The sequence below is a fragment of the Halyomorpha halys genome, unplaced genomic scaffold (assembly GCF_000696795.3).
Source record: "Halyomorpha halys isolate HHAL.00 unplaced genomic scaffold, Hhal_1.1 Scaffold778.1, whole genome shotgun sequence".
NCBI lineage: Eukaryota > Metazoa > Arthropoda > Insecta > Hemiptera > Pentatomidae > Halyomorpha > Halyomorpha halys.
The window spans coordinates 231081-255070 of record NW_027107890.1 but is presented as its reverse complement, the minus strand read 5'-3'; the positions used below and the strand labels follow the sequence as shown (position 1 = coordinate 255070).

Here is a 23990-nt window from a genome sequence, read left to right as displayed (position 1 = left end):
GTTAATCGAACTTATTTGTGTTTTTCATTGACCGCACCCCCAACCATCTTCTCCTCATTCATCATCCACGGTCAACTATCTCTCATAATTATAATTATTATTATTTCAAAAGTATAATTAAAAGTATTATATTAATTTTTACTTTTAATTAAAATTAAAATGACACTGCAGGTGCCATTTTAGTCAAGTAAAAGACCTACTGCAATCACCAAAAAGCAAAACTTCTAAGTTTAAAGAAAAAAATGAAATGAAAGTCTTATAAGTGAGTTGAAATATAGGAAAACAGTAGAACTTGGCATAATAAAAGGAAAGGTTCTTGATTACATTTTTGTTTTTTGTTTTACATCTTCTGTATTTACTTAACATTTTAAATTATTAAATTCAACCTAAAACCAATGTAGTGCCTTCATGGCATGGATGAAGCATGTAAAATATATATAAACGGTCCTTAAATTAGGTTAGAATATAAGGGAAGAGTGTGTGTGTATGCTATAAGTTTAACAACATACATTGTGTTGTTTTTAAAAACCTTGAGAGTTCATATTTTTTTATTATATTGTTTTATTTTTGTAATGCAGGAATTTGTATGCTATTGGAAAAGCTGTTTGGAAGAAGTGGAAAAAGAGATACTTTGTTCTCGTTCAAGTTTCACAATATACTTTTGCTATGTGTACCTATAAAGAAAAGAAATCAGAACCATCTGAAATGATGCAGCTTGATGGCTATACTGTTGATTATATTGAACCAGCTAGTGGTAATATTTGTTATTTAGCTATTAAACCTTAAATATATTTTTTCAGTAAAGAGTCCTATACATTTTTCACTAATAATGTGCAGAATCAGAGGTTGCCAAAATAGAAAGTGAATCTATAAGAATGTATTTGTTTATGTGCATACCTCTGCTTATAAGAGTCATTCTCCAAATCCGGTGCTATTTAGGTATACATTTTCTTAAAAATTAAAGTCAATTGATTCATTCTTTTAAATTTTTTTTGTCTTCAGGGAATGTTCCTCGATAATATTCTTAAGCAGGCTCACACTTAATAATATAGATTTCGTGGTATCGATTTTTAAAAAAGTCTTATTCTTGGGAGTAACATATTAAGGAGTAATAAAACAAAATATAACACTTAATTACTGTATTAATTGTAATTGAAAATATTTATTTAGTAGTTGTCCATCTTAACTTTTTGATCATAATCTATTTTCAACATAAAATGTAGTTTGAAACTTTAGCAAAAATGTGTCCTGCTTATATAAATAATAAATAAAATAAATAATTATATAAATACTTGAAGCAATCTCACTTTTTCACTATTACCACATTATGATAATATAAACCTATGTAGAACATAATATTCAAGGTCATATACAAATATTATTTTGAGCATCTTTTACAAACAAACATAGGAACTAATAGAAAGGAGCTAACAAGTTTATAGTACTATTTTTTTATTTGGAAATTAAGTTGAGCCTGAATCCAGCAAAAACCAAAGCCATCCTCAGGTTCAAAACCCTTCCTTAATATTCTTTACTATACCTAAACAACATAACCATCTAGTTTCAAAATACCATACAAAACCTAGGAGTCACCTTTGACCAGTTTGACCTAACAGGAAATAGCTATATTTCCCAAATAACCTGGAAATCCACATCAATCCTAAAACAGCTCCAAAGATTCCAAGATTCCTTTCCCTCAAGTACCTGCCAGTTTTTATTATCCTTCCTCATTCTCCCACAACTTTGTTACGGACATCTAGTTTGTGTGGGATTGTCTGGTGAACAAGATATGAGATTGAAAAGATCAATAAACTGGTTAGTATGAATCATTTTTTATATTCCCAATTGTTCTCATATCCCTCACTATTATTCTGAGCAAAGTTGGCTACATTCCAGTATCCGAAGACTATACCTTCTTTGCACGTTTATATTCCAAACCTGGAAAACAAAAAAAACTCCTATATTATCGACCTCCTCACCCTACTTTCATTTATACACCTGTTAAATACAAGATCCCAACCTACCCATTAGTACATCTTTTCCCATAGAATCACTTTCTATTAGATAGAATGATTAACAAAATCATTATATTCCTAATAGCTATGATTTTGAGTATTCAGTTAATATGACTTCATGGATTATGGTGTCATTTGCATAAGGAAGTGTGTTTGTGTGTGTGTATATATATATAACTTATGATTAGACTGAAAGAATTAACTTTAAATAAAAACGGATTCGAGCAGTGTAACGACACAAGGTTACTTAACAACTGAACTTTTACTATTGTATATATATGTATACAATATTGTATATGAACATATGGTATTGAGTTTGTTATCAAACTTAAATTCTAATAATACAGAGTTATAATTATTATTAAGAGGCTCTGTACAACTAACTTATATGTATATATATAAAAATACACATATAAATTATAAATACTGATATATAGATATATTTTTTTTTTCTCTGTCTCAAGTTCTTCTGTTGTTATTTTTTTCTAGCTAATCTCATGGTTGGAATGGGTATGTGGCTTATGATATACATACAGTACTTTAAATTTTCTTTTGATTTTGATATTTTACAATTTTAGGAAGTGTGTTTTATGTAAAAATAAAAAAATTAACAGCTCTAAATTATTCTTTATTACAAGAGAAATAAATGTTGTGTATAGTGACCTAATTTATTTTATTTTAATTATTTCAGTTTTTTGTTTTATAATATTTGTTTCATTATTAATATTATTTTATTATTGTTATTTATAATATTTCATTATTATTTATTACTGTTTAGATTGTTAAATTTATATGACTTCAATATACCTTAGTGTAGAGTAAAAATAAAAGTTAGTTTGACTGAGAGAATTGAATTTCCCCACATGAAAGGCCACATCTTCATTGGTTAACCTATATCTTATTTTGTTTCAAAGTTTCAGAACTAATTTTTGATCTGTGGGTTTGGCATAGTTGGTAGCATCACTACCTTTTAACCAAAGAAACACAGGGTCGATTCTCAGGCTCATTTAGGATTTTTAAAAAATTAGTTTAAGTCTAAAATAGGATTCAATCAGCCTTGTGAGAATCATTGAATAGAAACTTAATTTTAAAAAATAATGGATTGATGTAGATAGATGAAATGATGGTTCAGAAGAATTATGTATGGATGACCATATAAATATCTATAAACCAACTAGCATCATGGCAACAATCAATTTGGTAATACTGTATAAACTGAGCAGAACTAAAACTTTCCCCCAAAATAAAAGAAAAAAAATATTAGACTCTAATTAATGCTTCATATGTGTAAATCCTAGGGGGTGACGGTAGCAGTGTGGTAATGTGCCTGTCTGCCAACCCATAGATTGCGAGTTCGAGCCCAGCCCTATCCGGGATTTTTTCAAGCCTAAAATTATATAACACTCACTCACAATCTCCCACCGGGTATTTGGGAGGCCCATTAGCCAATGGGTGGCATTCACAAAAATAGGCGTGGGAGTGACGGACCCACCCTATGAAAACCACATCAGGAAACGCGCAATGTACTTAAGAAATACATCGTGCGAGACCTCCACGGTCTGTTGTGTCATTAAAAAAAAAAAATGTGAAAATCCCTAATAATTCATCTTGTTTCTTTGATATTCCCTTTTCTATCTTATATTATTACATTTTGTTGATCGAATCTTAAGAATTTTTGAAATAGTTTTCCAGTTCAGTCAGTAGATTGTATTTTAAAATACAATCTACTGGTATTTTATATTTGGATAATATCACTGGCAAAAATGGGAAGGACTTTGGAATGAATAGAAGATGAATATTAGGGGGTGGAAAGCCAGGATATTAAATGAAATATGGGTCATGAATGATAATTAATTTAAGAACCTCAGTCAACTCAATAGAGTGCTCCATAATAGGAAAGACTAATAAAGCCTACAAAACTATCAGAACTGAAGATGAAAGATATACTTAAAGAATTCAGGAATTTTACTCCAAAAGACTAAAATGAAGAAGAGATTGATACCTGAAGCTAACATGGGAAAAAAAATCATTTTGGAGAGTGACAGTCTAGGGCGGATGGAAAACAATAAGAATTGTTACCTATGAGGTGTGGCTAAAGTAAGGAGTTAGATAAATATGACTTTGTATTATATCTATTTTATTCTGTATTAAATGATGTTTATGTATATTATATGGAGCTTGTATTATAATGACCATTTTAAACCAGAAAGTATTATTTATATGAGGAGAAGATGATTAGGGTGCGGTCAGTGGAGAACACGAATAAATAACAACTTATTTGTGTTCTCCACTGATTGCACCCCTAATCATCTTCTCCTCATATATATAATCCATTGTCAGCTATCTACTCACCATTAAAAAGTGTTATCACTTTGTACTCTAAAACAATACCTTAACTAACAGTTGATTTTGTGCTGTAAAAATAAATTATATTTTCATACAAAACTGCTTTCTTTGTATTTTATTGTAAAAATTCATTTTTCACAAATAAATGTTATCAGTATTATTAGTTTTATATTATATCCCTCTATATTGATAAGAAATGGGTTAAACAAATCTTCATTTCCATTTTCACAGATTTGGAAGGGGGTAGATACTTCTTTAATGCTGTTAAGGAAGGTGATAATATTATATTGGCATGTGATGATGAAAATGAATGTCATCTTTGGGTTATGGCTATGTATAGGGCTACAGGACAGTCACATAAGCCAACACCTCTGGTCACATCGGCTGCTAAGAACTCAACCATTTATAAAATTCAAGGAGGTATATATTGGTGTATATATATATAAATAGATAACTTTTTTCTTGACTGTTAATAATATGATTATGAGGGATAGTTCACCATGGATGACGTACGTGGAGAAGATGGTTGGGGGTGCGGTCAAAGTGAAACTATGTTATTATTGGTTCACTATATATATTATTATTCACTACTATATATTATTATTAGTTCACTACATTATTATTGGTGTTTTCAAAAAAAAATTTTTTTTTTCTATTCATTTCTTTTGGTATACTTTACTTATATTTTTCCTCTTTATCAATTATTATTGTTACATATGTTTTCCTCCTCTCAATTTTCTTTTTCTTTCCATATTTCAATTTTTAAATTATTAATAACTAATATGTTCATACTTCTTTGCATTATATAACTTCATTTTTATTTCATTTCCTTAATTATGTTATTTTACCCACTTTTCAATTACCTATGTATACATTTTATTTCCCGCTTCTCTTATCACTTCATTTTATTAATTCTATTTTGTAAAAATATTCATTTTATGTTATTCTGTTTATACTTTCTTTTTTATTTTCTATACTTACTGTGGTTGTTATCTTGTTCTGTTCTTAGCCCTGAAGAAGGCTAGAAACTCTAGCTGAAACGTTTCAGTTTCTCTTTGACCGCACCCCCAACTATCTTCTCCTCGTACGTTAATAATATGTGTTTTTGTAGATATTGAGACAACTATATTAAGGTGACATTTTGCAACTTTGCATAGTAATGCCCTACAATAAAAAAAAAAAGTTTTTTAGAAAAAATAATATCTTCAACTAATTATTTAATAAGTATACTATTTACATTGTAGTTTTTTTAAAATAATTTGTTGAAAATATTATTTTTTCTAAAAACTGATTTTTTCATTGTAAGGCTATGCAAATAATATAGTTGCCAAATGTTACCTCAATATAGTTATTTTATTGAGTGGTCCTGAAGATCCACAAAAGTGTGTGATTTTTGTTTTTTTATAGTCCATGGAAATCTTCAAAAGACATGGCTAGGCCTGTACCTATCCTTGTATTTTACCCACTAAAACCACCTCCCTATACCTGTTCGTTCCTCTTCACAGGACCACCATAAGGCATTAATTCCTTCTTCTTAATTAATTAAGAAGGGTAATGGCTGAGTGCGCCTCATTGTTTTGTGCCCCCTCATCCCATGGTTTTCATGTTTTCCATTCTAGTCGCACCTTATAGCCCTCTCTTTCGCTCTCAACCTCTTAAGGACGACTGTGGTGAATCTCTTCACTACATCCCAATGCTGGTCTAAGTGCAGCATATGGTTCACTACATTTTCTGGTGTGACGCCTCCTCCACACAATCTTTCCAATTCGCTTCTTTCTTCTGCAAATTGTATGCAAGTCAAAAACAAGTGCTATGCTGTTTCTTAGATAAACAGACATACAGGGCATTCTGTGGCATTGTCCAATTTAAAGCAGGATTGGTAGGCTCTAAAGCATCCATGTTCAGTCAACAGTTGTGTTACATAAATATCCTACTCGCCATGCCATAAACCAACATCAGGTGTTAACCTGCAAGTCCATCTACCAGAATTTTCAGCTTCCCAACACTGTTGCCACTAATTGATGGTTATCTTCTACTCTTTTTCTTTCAAAACCCGAAAAAACCATCTTGTAATGCCTACTTCTTCTTCAACAAGAAGTTCAACAGGTGGCATTATGGCTATCACACACACCACCTCATAGTAAACAGTTTGAAAAGCACCTATCTGTCCTTAAGGAAGCTCTGCGATAAACAGAAACCATATTTCTCTTGTATGATTTGATAACCATCACTTCTTTCCAAAGTGGAGCTCCATATAATATGATTGAAGGGACAATTGTAGCAAGAAGCCTTCTGCTACTTTCCCTGGGACCTTTAACATTTGGCGTAAGGCATGACAATAAGGATGCTACTTTGGCAGATTTGGTGCTAATATACTCCGTGTAAACATTAAACCAGAGACATTCATCAATCATAACTCCTAGATATTTTAAATATGGCTGAAAATGAATCTCAAACCTACCTACTGTGATAGTGATGATCTCGGTTTGCTTCCTGTTTGTGATTAGGAGGGCCTTTATCTTGTGATCTGCAAGTTGTAGGCTTACCGAAGACAGCCAACCTCATTCCACAGCAACAGCCTGGTTGGCAATAAGAGTAACTTCTACCAAATACTTCAGGCGACAAGTTTGAGATTTTCAGTTTGACCAGAGCTATTTTGTGGGGCCTTCCCCACGTATCTTTATCAACCTCCTTACACAGTTTTTTCAGCAGTTTCATTTACTTTCTTTTATTGCTTTGACTAGGTTCCTTTTAGCATGTTTATAATCCTGTTTTCGAGCCTCATGAAGTAAGCGACCTCTCGCTCACTGGGCTAATTTTGTGTATGTGTGAGAGTGGATGCATTCGTGCGTGTGTGTTCATTATGTTTTTTCTAATTTATAAATACTATATTCATTTGTTAATTAAATAAAATGTAACATCATATGTGAATTACACTTAATTTTTCACCATAATATAAATTGACTGATTTTAAATTAGAAACATATACTTTTTTCAAAATATTTTACTCAATTTTTTAATGGGGTATAATTTCATACTATTCCTTAACATTAGAAATAAATACATAGAATTAAATAAACAAAAACAATATTGAACAAAATAAATAAAAGTTATGATATTTTATGTTTTAAATATTTCCTTAACATTAAGAATAAATACATACAATTAAAAGAAACAAGAAATGTTATGGAACAAAATAAATATAAGTTACGATAATTAATGTTTTAAATTTTCCTTACATATGCATTTAAGTTTTCCTCCAACTGTTTTATCAATAAACTTCTTACTTGATTTTTCGTATTTCATACTCCACATATTCACCCACTGGTAACCAATGTTTTACTGGTGATTTCAATAAAAGCTTCAGATTCTTGTAAATATTTTTAATCAATTATATATGACCCATTTTGATCTATTACATGTTGCCATCTTTCAGGTAATTTTTTAATTCTGTCCTCCCAGAACTTCTCAGATTTTTGCGCAATGAACTCCTCTATGTCCATTTTGCAGTCCTCGAGCGAATTAAAATGTTTTCCTTTTATTTATTGAGTTTTGAAGGGCCCGAAATAAGTGAAAATCTGTTGGGACAAGGTCTGGTGAATAAGGTGGGTGGGGGATCACGTTCCTGCCAAACTAATAATTTTTGCCGGATCTGTAAAGACACGTGAGGATGATCGTTATCGTGATGGAAAACTATGCCTTTGCGATTATGAGACACTTGCATGAGATATGATAAGTGTTTCTGTGATATCCCATGTCATAAAGTGAGGGTTGTTTGTGACCAATGCTTGAATTTGGTCATCATCAACAGTTGAAGGACGACCCTAGCGCTTTGCATCTTCCAAGTCAAAATTTCCAGTTCTGAACCGAGAAAACCATGTATAATAAATATTAATATGGTCTAGGAATACAGTTTTCAATTGATTTAAAAACTTGATTACCTAAATGATTTAATTGATGGAAAAGTTTGTCATCCCATTTCAGGGTTTAGAGAAAATATTGTTTTTAATTTTTAAAATAAGGTTGTGCTGATTAATAATTATTAAAACATCAATTTATTTTTATTCTTCATATAGTTTTATTTATAAAATTCAAAACATTTTCATTGATCATAACTTTCATTAAAAAAATTACAACAATAAAATAAAATTTTAAGACTGGCCATGGGAAATCCTCTCGCTTTCAATCTTTCCAAGATTGTCCATAATGATTTGCTCGATTCCATTATTGCCCTCTTTCCAGTTGACATAATCCTTATTAAAAAAATATGTAGATGAGCTCCTCATCCTAAATCCCTGATATTTTATCTGCTTTTAATTCTTACCACCCTCACTTTAACTTTACTGTAGAACATGAATATAATCACTCTCATCATTCCTCCTCACCATAAGACCCAGAAAACTTCATATCCTCTGACTGGTATCCTAAACCAACTTAGTTAGGCGGACTTTTAAACTACCACTCCCAACATCCTTACTATCAAAAAATTAATTTAGCTTAATTATTTTAATTATTAACTTAAAACCTTATTCCCCGTTGCCTTTCCTCTCTAATTCCCATTTCCATGAAACTAACATACAAGACAAAAACAGATATTCTTAACTACTAATAACTTTCCCTCCCATATCTTAATAAACTTATAAACAACTACAAAATTCGTCTCACTACTTCATTTAGTTCTTCACAGCCACACTTTGTCCCCTTATACGGTCATATACATTTTGTATATTTTACTTTTACCTATCTAAGTAATGTAGCTTGTGAACACATTCTTGACTTTCACCAGTAGCCCCTTCTTCTAGTTCAACATATTTTTTAAAATCTGAAATCAACCGGTCATATTCCACTACACTTGTGTTTGAGACCTGTCCTAGTTGGTATGTTCTTCATGTTTTATTTCTTTTTATACCCCTAATCCTTCCTCTACTGTTTTGTTATTCTTTCCTCTTTACCCATGTTATTAAGTTATGATGAGAAGATAGTTGACCATGGATAATATATATGAGGAGACTTATACTCTTATAGATAGACTTAGATCTTATAGAACTTTTACTTATACATTTAATTAATTATGTTATTTATATGTTTTCTTTCCTACTTGTTTTATAACTTTAATTTTAAATAAATTTAATTTTGAACATATATTTACCAACATATTTTACAGATTATCATATGTATTTTATGTTTCCTTTTCCTTAATTTTAATATTACTTATTCTCATATTGCCTATATCTTATAATACTTAGATTATACATTTTCTTTTAACACTATTTATGTATCTATTTTATTGGTTATTTTCTAATCATCCTGTAATTCCTTTTATTTATTATGGTTGTTATTTGGTTTTCGTTCTTTGGCCTGATGGCCGTCTAAAATTCTGACCGAAGTTTTGGCAATAATAAATAAGTTTTTACTTCTTTATGTTCTTCACTGACTGCACCCCCTAATCATCTTCTCATTCATATATATATCCACATTCAACTATCAACTCATCATGTTAAACAAAATTAAAATTTTTCATTTCAAATTTTCATTCACAAATACTAGTTCTAAAAATTAGCCGCTAAGATAAACACAAACAACCATTTTATTACTAAGGCAAAATTTTTCGGAGCGTGAACTCCTCCGTCAAGTAGTTGGAAGAAATCTATCAAAACTTGTTAAAATCAGTCAATTCAGAATTACTCTTAGTGTTGTTTTTTTCTGAGTTAAATAGATAAAAGTATTTATAATCCTCTTTAAAGTAGTAAAATATTGCTATGCCAAAGATAGCATAATGAATAACTTATAACTGGAAAATTATAATTTTGTTTCAAACTCATTTTCTGGTCTTATTTAAAAAAAAAAATTGTGTTACAGATGCTGACAGAGCTCGAAAGCATGGCATGGAAGAATTCATATCTGCTGATCCTTGTAAATTTGATCATGCCTCATTATTTAAAATGCTTCAGACTTTAGCTTTAGATTACAGGCTTAATGATCCTTACTGTTCCTTGGTAATTTATTATTTTATTTTATATTAGTAATATAAGTATTATATTAAAAGTAACAAAACTAAAAATCTACAGTTACCTACCTATCTATTAAAGCCTATTCGGAATATTGAGTATATCCAATAATTGATTTTCTACTGATGCTTTAATAATTACTATTTGAATTTGGGATTGTGGACATTTAGAACTAGCTATAAACTGAGGGTCCTTAACAGAACTAGCTAGAAGACAGATCAAAACAATCTGTACAAGATAAATCAAGCATTAATAAATTGCAATTGATTTTGGCAGTTTCATCTACAACTCTGCCAGAAGATACAACCTTACTAAACTCTATTCAGTCCACCATGCAGGAATATGTATTGCAACAGGAGCTTTTAGAATTAGTCCTTAATCAAGTCTTTTGATGAACCAGTATTACCAACATATCATACCTATATAAGTAATTGACCATTAACTATATCACCTAAATTATTTATACCATGCCTAGACAAGCCTTTTTAACATAATCTTGAATAACATAACATTGACAGCAAAATCTAGAAACATCTTGTCTCAGTAGGTTCATTTCCTCAGTGTAATGTTATTCCTCATCTACAGAACCATCAGTGTTCCCTTTCCATAAAAGTAATGCCCATGACTACCTGATTGACCATTTGCATAGGATTGGCATTCTCACTTAATTGCAGGCAATTAAATATGAATACAATATCTTAATAAAGATGCTACTAAAGCATTTTGATGTTGAAGTCATTTGCTACTTTTCATTCATCTTTTCTATGTTATTAATTACAATAAAAACCTTAATGTTATAATTTTATATGATCGATTCATAAGCTTACTGAACCTGAACTAATTAAATCTTCTTTCTTATGTTTGAACGTCATAGGGTTGGTTTAGCCCTGGTCAAGTCTTTGTTCTTGATGAATACTGTGCTCGTTATGGTGTTCGTGGCTGCTACCGACATCTATGTTATATGAATGATCTATTAGATCGTGCTGAAAAAAGCATCATGATTGATCCAACTTTGATCCACTACAGTTTTGCTTTTTGTGCTAGCCATGTTCATGGAAATAGGTATATTTAATTAATATCCATTATATAACATTTAAATAATAAAATTAACTTGTAAATTTACATTTTTTAAATATTTTAGACCAGACGGAGTTGGAACAGTTACCCATGAAGAAAAAGAGAAATTCCAGGAAATAAAGGAAAGATTAAGAATATTATTGGAGAACCAAATAACTAATTTTCGGTGAGTTTCTAGAAGCTAACTCAAATCTATTCTTAAGCAAATATACCCATTTTTCCTATAGGTATAATGTATAACATGAATGTCTTGTTAAAAAAAGTAAAGATGAAAAATAATCTTTATTCCCTGTTGGAGTGTTGTGATTGTCCTGTTGACATAGAAAGTTTATTAATAGAATGATTAGGTAGAATGAATCATTCAAGTTTTATCAGGCTTTATATGTTTTGAAAATAACATAATATGATAGTATAATATAAAGCAGTTATAAAATGTTTAAACTGGTAAATTATCAGATAGTGTATGTCAAAACAGTATAAATTAATACTAAGATTAATGAAATGATTAAAAAATTCATAATTAAAATAAAGCATTAATATAAAATAAAAACTAAACAATTGATAAACTGAAACAAATGTCTATGTTTAAATATATTGTTTGTGAAATATAATCTTGATGTTTTTTAATATGTCTGTGTGTACATATTCTTATGAATTTTCTCAACTATTAAAAAAAATAATATATAATATAACGGTTATATCAATCATGTAAGGCCCACCAGGCTGATCTGGTATAAAATAAAAAAATATTAATATTCAATACTTATTATGATTCTCTATATTATCAGGACTAGGATTTTCATCTAATTAAATAAAAATGCCAAATATATTCATTTTAAAACCAATATGTAAATGGAATTCAGTTTTTAATTTCAAGAACGGATCTGTTCATGATCAGGAAAAACAGATGGAAAATCATGTATTTTTTAATTTTTAGATGTAAAATTATCTCATATTAGGACTGAGTATCTACTTTCAAAAAGGTTCTAGTCTATTGACATTTTCACTCTCATCTCCTTTCCACTAATGATTTCAGCAATCACCCTCACAAATCTTTAGAGCCTGAATTTATTTTTAAGACATCTTGTAGTTTCTTTTGAATGCTGTTTTCTGTTTCGCCTTACCATTTTTGGAATTATTTAATTAATAAATTCTACAAATTTTGATAGAGGAGATCTGTTATTGAAGCTGTAGTATAGTAATACTTAAAGTGATTGAGTGTTGAGCGTGATGAAGGCAAAATTGCTGGAAATAGTAGCCAGATTGTTTTACAAAATCCGATTTCCTAACAATGTCTGTGTTTGAGAAGAAATTGCAACTGATTTACCATCTAGCATTGAAACAACATCCTTTATTTAGTTAAAGTTCTTAGGATAATACTCAGCACTCTCTGACTAACTTCCCTATCTCATGACTACTGGCTGAGGAAGTAGGATCAGTTCTGGGTAATGTTCCTGTAAAATTTCCACTCGTCTTAGAGCTTCAAAAGGGATAACAGATGAAATCAACAAATCTATCTCTGGAAATTTAGGTTGAACAGTTGAATACAGTGGAACACATGTGTAATACATGTGACACGAAGAATTTTTTTCATGATTGAGCATTGAGGATTTCACAAAAAAGTTTGGATTGTAAGGATTGGATACAAGAGGAATTCAAAGGTTTAGTGGAGCCCCAAAGCTCAACTCCATATGTCCAGATTGGCCTTATTACAGTCATGTAGATCAGTCTTTTGTAATGAATCGGAAGTTTAGACCATGTATCTTTTTAGAAAACTCGAATCCAAAATTTTTCATGATTGCAATACTTCTCCTTACTATACATTCCATAAGTTAAATTAATCTGTTTTACCCCATGAATGTGATCATTTTTGATTTTCTATTAAATACTTTTTTATAGATTTATTGCATCATGTAATATCTTGATTTATCCCTGGACAAAAGACTTTCATAAAGATATTGTATGAGACTCTAAGTTAATAACAATGTTATAAATAATAATACTAATACTATTAAATAGGTAACAAACTAATCAATTATAACACCATTTTGAAAACTTTTTGGAGAAAGAGGCAAACTTGAATTGTTAAATGGAAACAGCAAAATGTCCCACTAAGAAACATATTCGATTCTTCTAGACGAAAGTTTATTGTGTGATTTGTCTTTTAAATTATTTACTTTTTCTGGAAATTTTTCAAAAATTAATTTTTATTTTGAAGTTTAGTTTGTTTTGAAGTAGTTTAATTTGTCAAAAAAAAAAAAAAATTGTTTGACAGTAGTTTAGATAGATTGTAAAGTGCCATGTAATTCTCATGAAGTGAAATTTTAATGGAAGTGGTTATGAGAGATTCAAGAAATAAGAATATTATGTATGAATTTAATTGTATACCTAGCACTTAAGTATCTCTTTAATATTATTTGGAAAATGATTATAATTTATCTTTTCAGATACTGTTTTCCATTTGGAAGACCAGAGGGCGCATTGAAGGCAACACTTTCTTTATTGGAAAGAGTTAGTGTTAAATATTGCTATACAATTTTTGCACAAAATATTTTTTTTAATTACTTTTAATGTTCCTGTGGGCATTAAATTAATTTGACAATTAATTTGATGTTAATTGTTGATATAATTTTTGTTTTAATCATGCTTCTTAAAACATTTATATTTATTAGAAGATCGTTGATTGACTTTGTGTAATTAATAAAAGGAAGATAGTCTGAGTACGATAAAAAAAACTCAAATTGTAAAATTTACTGTTTGGGTTACTTTGTATTTGTTATTAATAGTAAAATTTATTGTTTAAATCATTTTGACCGCACTCAGACCATCTTCCTTTTATTTGTATTTTTTCTTTGTATGTACTGTTTAATTATTGTTAGAACATGTGTCAATATTATTTATTGTTTAATTTTCAGAATTTTGAAAAAAATGTATATACTTACTTTGCAACTCTAGGAATTCAAGAGAATACTTAGATATAAAAATTTCTCCCAATTTCATACTTTTCTGTTACCAGTTTGGAACCACTGCACATTTTTTTTGTATGGTACTAGCTGTGATATATACAATCTTTTATGAGAATTAAGTTAGTTCAGACATTAAGTTGGAATTTTTATAATAAACCAGGGATCATTAAAATTACTAGCTAGTGATGGTATACCATTGAAGCTCTTAAACTCTAAAAAAAGGAAAACATAATTTACTAGAAAATTTATGTTACAATATTATGATGGCAGTAAGATTAAATTAACTGAAATACACTAATTATAATTTATTATTAAATTAATAATAGATAAATATAGTCATTGTTTAATTTTCAGGAAGATTAAGAAAAAAAACCTTACCAACTACATAAAGTTTATTCAAATCATCAGCTTATGTTTTGGTTATACCTAGTCCATTTTCAAGTTCAATTTTTCTATAAATAAATTCTTCATATTGTAAATTATATAAAATTATGAACTTTATAAGCCTTTATAAGTGATTTACATTACTTGTAAGTAATATAAATTAGGTGTGAGTGGATTTAGCCACCGTGGTGGGCATTTTCATAGAAGATTGCAAGTAGTAACAATGGGCAGTAACAGTATGTTGTGGAATTACCAGTGAAAGTTTACTGTGAGTTAGTCATGGATCTTTTCTTGTAGCATTTTAGTGGAGATTAGATTCCGCACCATGTGTACAATAAAGTGATCTTTCCCACCACTTGGCAGTAAAGATCTCTTCACACAGGCAAGACATTTATAGGAAGAGTTTTGGCCTTGGCAAAATAGCCAATTTAAAGACAACATTTGAAACTTTCTGGAAGCTCAGAGCTTTGGAATTCCTACTTTTGTTGCTGGCTATGTACCATTCTTCCTGTATAATTTCTAATGCTTGGTATTGATTCAGCAGTTAACTTTAGGGAAAGACCACTCTGAATATCCTCCAAAATTGTGCTGGTGCTATTTGTTCTGATAGATCAGGTGAGCTCAGAGGCAACATGATGCTTGAGTGTTTTAGTCTAGTCACTATCATTTTGTTTGGCAGTCCTTCCACGTCCTCATCTACGTCTTGTATGTTAGCTTTTACGTTTACTCTATTTTGTTACACTTACCACCCTTACTACGTTTATTCTTTTTTGATGCCCTTACCACCCTTACTATCCTTACTATCTCAATTTCTGAGCGGTGTAAATTAGTCAATCTCTTGTCTTCTGGTGTGAAGGTATCATCAGCATCACAAGTATTACAACCCAGTATAGCTCTTCATGCTATCAAGATATCGCCTCCATTTCTCTCTGTTTTTTTCAAGGGTCTGCCACGCTCTTGTTCCTAGAAATTTTTGTGCTTGAGTTACCTCATCTGCTCTGTCGTGGCGGTCCTCTCTTTCTTTTTCCTTCCACTTACTCAAACAATAATTGGTCTTAATGTGTGAGTCACCATCCAATCTTGCATCATGTTCAGCCCTCCACAGTCTTGAGGGTCTTATATATTGTACAATATCCAGTTCCTAGTAGATTTGGTACAATTCTGCTAAGTGCCTCAGGTTATGTTGGTCGCCATCCTTTATAGAGCCAAACATTCTTCTTAAAATTTTTCTCTCAAACATCATTAAACTATCGGCATTCACACATGATAAGAGCCATGTCTCTGAGGCCTAAATTAGTCCTGGTCTAATTAATGTTTTACAGAGAGTTTTTTGTGTTTCTCGACAGCAGTGGCTTTTTAGTATTTTTGTCGGAACAAAATAACACCTATTTGTTGTGGTAATGTATCCATGTACTTTTGGGTTGGGCTTATTGTCTGCACGGGACTCTAGATGCATGAAAGTATTCTCACTTTCAAATGTGTAACCTCCAAATGTAACAGTGGGTGTTGGTGGCTGTAGAGGGTTACCAAGCATATATTTGGTCTTTGCCTGGTTGATTTGCAGACCCATTTTCAGTCCTGCTGCCCCTATTGCTAAAAAGACCCTTTCCAAGTCCCTCTGTGACATGGCGATGGTATCTGTACCATTTACATAGGCTAGAATCTGAACAGAATTGGTGAGAATCGTACTGTTTTTTTGCACACTAGAGTCCATTATCACCTTCTCTTGCTCTAGGTTGAATTGTTGCATGTCAGACGATTTTCTTGTCTCATGCCCCTTGTGGTCGTGAATGGCTCCAACAGGTCTTCCTGTATTCTAACTTGACACATCGATCCCATCATAAAACTAACAATTATAATAATAGTAATAGTATTTATTTATAATAGCATTATTTACATTTATATTTCCATCTACTTTTTCTTTATATACTTGTATATAGACCTTCCTTTTTAAAGGAGTAATAAAGTCTTTAACAGGGACTATCCGTACTTTGGTTCACTGAGAGTTCACTTATCTTCATCTTCCAGTATTTTCTGTCCTTGGCTTTTCGTGACCAGTGTTCCTTCTACCTTCTTTATCTCGTGTACCCATCTTCTTCTTTGTTTGCCTCTGTTCCTTTTCATATCCAAGGGGATCCACTCTGTAAGTTACTTAGCCCAGTTTTCGCCGTTTTTCCTCATTAGATGCCCAGTCCATTGCCATTTCATCTTCTTGACATGCCTGATTACATCTGTGATCCCAGTATATTTCCTTATTGCTAGACTACTGAGCTTTTTGCTTCTTCTTATGCCTATCATGTTCTTCTCCATTGCTTTTTGGCATGTTGATCTCATCATAAGTAACTCTGTAAAATGGATTAATTCAAGAGGGATATTCATTTCTTCCATTTCCTGGCACAATCCCTCTCTAATGACAGTGTCATAAGTGCTACTAAAATCTATAAAGAAGTGACGTGTGATGGTATATTCCCATGTTCTTTCAAGCAGGGTCCTCAAAGCAAAGATTTCGTCTGTGATTTATTTCCTTCTCATAAAACCACACTGGTAGATTCCTACCTCTCTTTTTGTATTATAAAGTAGCCATTGATATATGATATCAGATAGCATATTATATGCGCAGATCAGGAGAGTTACATCATGATAATGCAATTCCTTTGATCTCCCTTTTTATGGAGGAGAATGATATCTGTGTAACATTCCTTTGGATTATTCTTGGTTATCCAAATTTTGTGGAGAAGGTCATTGATAACTTTGAGTTATTCATTGCTCCCAGCCTTCAAAAGTACAGCATCTGATCCTGGGCTTGATCATTTTTTAGTTTTAGGACCGCATCATTAATTTCCTCTTCTTCTGGTGGTTTGATAAACTCCATATAAACAATACATCATTCTACTCCAGAATAGGAGTTTTATCTTGTATATTTAAATCCTCAAAAGCTTCTAGAACACTTCTAAAGTGGCTAACCCAACTGCCAAGGATGGCTTTGGCATATTCATTTTTTTATTCATAATCAAAGATCTGTCCTCTCCTTGGCTAGCAAGGTATGGTCATTGAATAAAAAGCGATCTCCTCATTGCAATAATAAACTGTCAAGTGTTGGTTTCTCATAGTGTTCTTCATCATAGATGATTATAGGTTTCAGTAATAATCCATCATTTGTACAATTTAGGTGGTCCTGTAAATTATACTTTTACCTCACTCATTGTAATGAAGGGATCTCTGTCAAAGTATTGATCATTATAAACTGTTGGCTGTAGTTTAACCTTTATCTTTATGATGCCAGTGATAGCTATCTACTTCAAAATAAATTGGTAGCCTGGTCCCATTTGTCTCTAGAGGCAAGGTTTTACAGAAGACAAGGCAGATTGACTATTGAGGCATTACTAGTTCTTTAGAAAATTTGTTTGTTGGAGTGAATTTGTTTAGAAACTTCTGGCTCCCCCATGCATTAGTCCATGTGTTAAACATTAATATGTGTGTACCTATTTCTACAACTACTTAACTCAGATTAATAAAGAGTTAACCCATCATGTTCATAAAATTGTTCGAAAGATAATATAATATTTAATGTGATCAAATATATTGTATTTGAATTTTTAATATTTAGAAATTAATTTATGAATCATTGGGTCTAATAAAATTGATGTGAATGTACTCCGATATTTTTCTTTTGTCAAATTCTATGGAATTATGCAAAAAATTTTATAAATATAAATGATCTATGAATGTGTGTCCATCCACCTACTGCAACCAAAAAAAAAAAAACCTTATAACTGCAATATTATTGAGGAATTTGCAAAAAAATCAAAAATTAGTTTAAAGTAATCTGAATGTTAAGTTGATAAAATATTATATAGGTACTGTATATTGATTGAATTCATTTTAAACACTTGTTAAATATACAGGTGCTTATGAAGGATGTTGTCACTCCAGTTCCTCCAGAAGAAGTTAGAGGAATGATTAAGAAGAGCCTTGAAACTGCAGCAATTGTTAATTATACCAGATTATCAGCAGAAGCGAAAATTGAAGGTAGTTTTCCTAATATTTCCAATTTTTATTATTTGTTATGCCCAACAAGGATGCTATTATAATTTTTAATATTTTGTCTCATTATTATTTTAGTTCTTTTTATTTGTATATTTTGCTTCATTCTTTAAGAATTAATAGAAAAAAAAAATAATATTTCTTGTATATGCAATTATACAGTCAAAAAGATGATCAGGTAAGGTTAAAAAATTCACCATATACTTATCAGAAATTAAGTTATGTATTATTAAAAATTATATCAATAACAAATGGATTTCCCATTTATGATTGAAAAGAACATATTTTAAGTCTTATAAAATAATTTTAAAAAGAGTACACTTGACTGAAAAATCTAGTACAGTGTGAGGATTAGACAACTTTCACTTACCACTCTACTTTGAGTTGAAATCATTGCTCGTTTCTAATTTGACAACGTTTTTATTGTTCACAATGGCAATACTTCCCCTTGCTATATTTATATTTATTTTTACGGTAAAAAGCTACTATTAATGTTTTGAGGTTTCCATGTTTATTTGAACTATAGTCAAAAAGTTGTGACTATTGTCATAACAGCAATCGAAACAGGAAAACATTTATTTTCTCTTTTGCTTAATTATCAAATTCTTCCATATTCTAATTTATCCTTTATTACTACTGACTATAAGAGATGGTTAATTATTTCAAATAAACAAAATTAAAGGTACTTTCAAGTTTTTTGAATATTTGGTATTCAAGTACAGTCAGACTGTTTCAATTAAGACAAAACTTAAATGATATTAAATATCACTTGACTGTACATTGTTATGATGAGTTTAATCCAAATCTTTAGAGCTTTTTTTGAAAAAATGGTAAAAAAATATCTAAAATTGGTATTATAAGTGGTATTTTAGATAAATCAATGTTAGAAAAAAAGTTACTATAGCATCCCAGGCTTATACCTGCTATGAAAATATAATTTCAGTTTTATACAACTTTGTTTCTGAGCTAGGTTGTTCACAAACAGACCAAACGTTTCGGCCAGAATTTCTAGCCTTCATTAGGGCTAAGAACAAAAAACAAAATAACAGCCATTGAATAAAAGGATGTATAGAATGGTTAGAAAATAACTAACATTATGGATACTTAAATAGTCAGACATGAATAGTTTAAGTGTTATAAGAAGATACAGGCTGTATGAGAAGAGTAATATTAACATTGATTAAGAAGAAAGAAAAATTAATTACTTATTAAAATCTAGTTAGTAAATATATATATATTGTATGTAATATTCAAAAATTATTTAAAATAAAATAAAAAGAATTTTAATAGTTTTAACTAATTTCAAATATAAAAGATAGCTTGGGTTCAAATTAAAAGCTTTAATATTTAACAGATAGGAGAATTTTATTTAAATTTTATAATATAATAGACTCTTTTCTCACGGTGGGTTTCCAGGCAATCAGAAACAGACGACACTTTACTACTAATAGCTCTTAAACTTAATTAATAGCTATTTTACAAATCCAATAAATTCCAGTTAGAAACAAAACTGACCAATTACACATCTTCCTATGATGATTGTTTATATCTTCTTGTCTATGATGCTATGTCCAACTGCTAACAATGGCTTCCACGCCTTCCCACTTCTAGCTGACTGACGTCCTCTCACCAGGCCAGATCAAGAGTACCCGTTTCCTATCTTCTATATTCAATGTTCACTGGTCGATCCCAAAATAATCGATATGCTAAGTCAATCCAAAAATAATCTTCTTTACTTCCTATGATTTACAATTTAAATAGTTTATTGATAATTGTTATTTTCTTCTATTTTTTCTTTGATTATTCTTTTTCTATTATTATTGTATAGAAACAACAAAAGTTGTAGATTGAACAACTACTTTGGAAGGACGTGCACCGCCATCTTCTTTGTTTTGAATAACGTATTAATTTTAGACAATGAAAACTGGTTAGCTTGCTTTTTGATTTAAATTAACAAATAAGCAATACTGAGACGACATACATAAAATAAAAACATATCTAAAATCATTTATATATAAATATCAACTATTGATTAAAAAAGAGGATATTACAATATATATGGTATAGTATATATAAAATGAAAATTATTTTTAAATAACACCAAACTGCTCACCCAAGCAGGTTAGTGTTTTACATTTTATTCTCTTCTTATCTTTCATTGTACCATTTTATATTTTAATTTTAAATTATTATTATTAAATTACAATATTCATATTTCTTTGTTTCTTTTATATTATATAACTTTATATTTTTATTTCCGTAACTCTATTATTTTACTTAAATATTTAATTACCTATATATACGTTTTACTTCCCACTCCTTTCATCACTTTATTTTTAATAATTTTCAGTTTGTATATATATTTATTAACTAGATTTTCACATATAATTAATAATTTTATTAATTGGTCTTTCCTCTTACTTAATTTTAATATTACTATTATCATACAGCCTTTATATTCTTATAACACTTAAATTATTCATGTCCGTTTATACTATTTATGCATCGATAGTATTAGTTATTTTTTAATCATTTTATATATCCTTTTATTCATTGGCTGTTATCTTGTTTTTTGTTCTTAGCCCTAATGAAGGTTAGAAATTCTGGGTGAAACTTTGGAACTAATAAATAAGTTTTTTTTGTGATTTGTTCTTCACTGACCGCACCCCCAACCAACGTCTCCTCATACACAGGTAATATGTTGAAAATCCTTCAACATCAACCTCAGGGAAGGGGAATCAAAGTTCATACCTTGTTCATCCCCAGCACTCTACCTTTTAAATTATGCGAGAACCACTTCTTATACAGAGAAAACATAAAAAATGCATCTAAGTATAAATAAATCATTTACTGACAGATTAGTCCCTTCCAGTTTTAAGGAGAAAATAGAATTTATATTTTTATTATTTGTTTCTTAGTTCCTGTACAATTCTAATATGGCTTAGTCATTGTTACATTGTAAAAATATTTTTATTTTTAAGAATACCAAACTTAAATACCATTTTATAACCAAGGTTTGGTTTGATTTCACTAGAAGAAACTTCTGCTGAAAATATTTTAGCTCCAAGTAAAAAACTCGATGACCTGATTCATTTAGCAGAACTCTGTGTTGATCTTCTTCAGCAAAATGAAGAGCATTATGCTGAGGTACGTTTAATTGTTTATTATTCATAACATTTTAGTATTTTATTTTTCAAATTTTATACAGGTGGGGTTTGGGACCTTTAAATATAATATTAAAACTATTTATTTATTAATTTTAATTTTCAATTTTGGTTGAAAGTAAAGCAATTTGTACTTTCCGATTAGGTGATAAATTTTAAATAATTATTTTACATGCCATTTATTTTTGGTTTTAAGGTGGGACATTTTGTTACACAAACATTTATTTTTGCTTTTGTTAAAATTCCTCATATGCCTTTTTTCAGTAGAGTTCTTTGTTTGTAGAGCTCACTTAATGATTGGCAGCAGCTAGAATGAACTAGAAAATAATAATGAAATCTGTTTTTTTATTATATTTTTGTAGGATATGTATTGTCAGAGTGTTTTTCACATTGTATGTTTTAAACCCTAAGTGTTGCATTTTGTACTGAGCAATTGAATTTTAAAAAAAAATTGTAATTATAAATAAGAATAAAGAATAACAGGTTATTTTTTACTCAAAATTATTAATAAGTTGACAATTGACTTGAATTTCAGAAAATCAATATTATTACATTCTTATATTTAAAAATTTTAATAAATATGCTTAAATATTAACCTTTGTATAATTTTTTATTAAATTTTGTTTTGTTTTAATTATTCAGTAGGATGAATAAATATAATGTGATATTTTCTTCTCAATATAATATAGGTTGGTAAAGGTGGGAAAGGAGAGCTTGTATTTTGAGTTGGTAACTTATTTCTATTTAAAGCAAAATTTCTTATGCATTTTATATGATAAATAACTCAATATTTATTCTCATTATATAAAATATATAAATTTTGTTTAATAGTTAGAATTCGCATATTTTTTTTAAACACTATATTGCCACTCTTTGTGATTGATTATATTTCCTATTGGTTAGATGATATGAAGTCAAAATATAAACTTATTGAGTATTTAAAAAAGGAAGATATTTTAAATACAGTCTTCCTTCTGAAAGGCCATGTTTAATGAATTCAATATTATTCATACTTATACATTGTTCATATCCACAGTTATTAATATCCTGCTATTGTCAGTTAATACCTGGAGTTTTAGTGGGGACTGCTTTCTATTATTTTCTAGAGTGAATTTATATCAAATTACATTTTCTTTTTAACTAGACTAGTTATATCTGATTATGTATGATTTTATCCCTCAATAAAATCATCATACTAATAACATATGAGGCCAATTTTTGTTTAAAATATGCTTATATTTTCTTCATTTGGACTTCAAAAAAGTGTTATTTTAAATATTATGTTTAATGTAGACTTCAGAAAATAAGGGCAGTGAAAAATATTCATTTTAATTTAAAATTAGGCCATTCAAATATAAATACATGTTATGTCTTTTTCTTAAACTATAAGCATTTTTTTAATTTTCAATGATGTAAAAATGTAATTATTGTATATAATAATATTTTATAATTTTTAAACCTTATTATTGGCATCATTAATTTTAAAAAATCTAAAGATTGCACTAAAATATATGCATGGGTTCTGTTTTATTGTTAGATAGGTGCACATTTAGCTGGCATATTTAGGGTTTGGGATTTTTATGTAACCATTGAAAACCTTCAATTTCTGTTTTAAATTCAAAATTTAATTTTAATATTTAAGACGCCTGTACCCTATCCTTGATTCCAACTACATAATCCCAGATCACCAGTTTAGTTTCCGAACATCCCCCTCCACTATCCAGCAATGCCATCGTGTGGTTGATGTTGCCTCGTCTTTACAGGAGTGCGGAATGTACTGCTCGGGAGTCTTTCTTGATGTAGAACAGGCTTTTGATTGAGTCTGGCACCTAGGATTGCTATACAAGATCCGTGAATTCCTACCCCCTACATACTTCCTCATTATCCGTTCTTATCTCTCCGACAGATTATTTCAAGTAACTTACAACGGCACTTATTCATCCCTATTCCGTCAGTCTGCTGGTGTACCTCAGGGTAGTATCCTTG

General features: G+C 29.9%; 1 protein-coding gene across 1 annotated transcript in view; it reads left to right on the top strand.

Annotated features, from left to right (window-relative positions):
- Cadps (calcium-dependent secretion activator 1) overlaps window positions 1–23990 on the top strand; it is a gene marked incomplete in the record, with an annotated part of 128392 nt that overhangs the window by 60862 nt on the left and 43540 nt on the right. The window contains 9 exon segments of the mRNA XM_067046263.1: window positions 579–754; window positions 2505–2525; window positions 4593–4781; window positions 10221–10357; window positions 11244–11431; window positions 11511–11612; window positions 13894–13957; window positions 18702–18825; window positions 21875–21987. Of these exon segments, the coding sequence (XP_066902364.1) occupies window positions 579–754; window positions 2505–2525; window positions 4593–4781; window positions 10221–10357; window positions 11244–11431; window positions 11511–11612; window positions 13894–13957; window positions 18702–18825; window positions 21875–21987 (1114 nt within the window).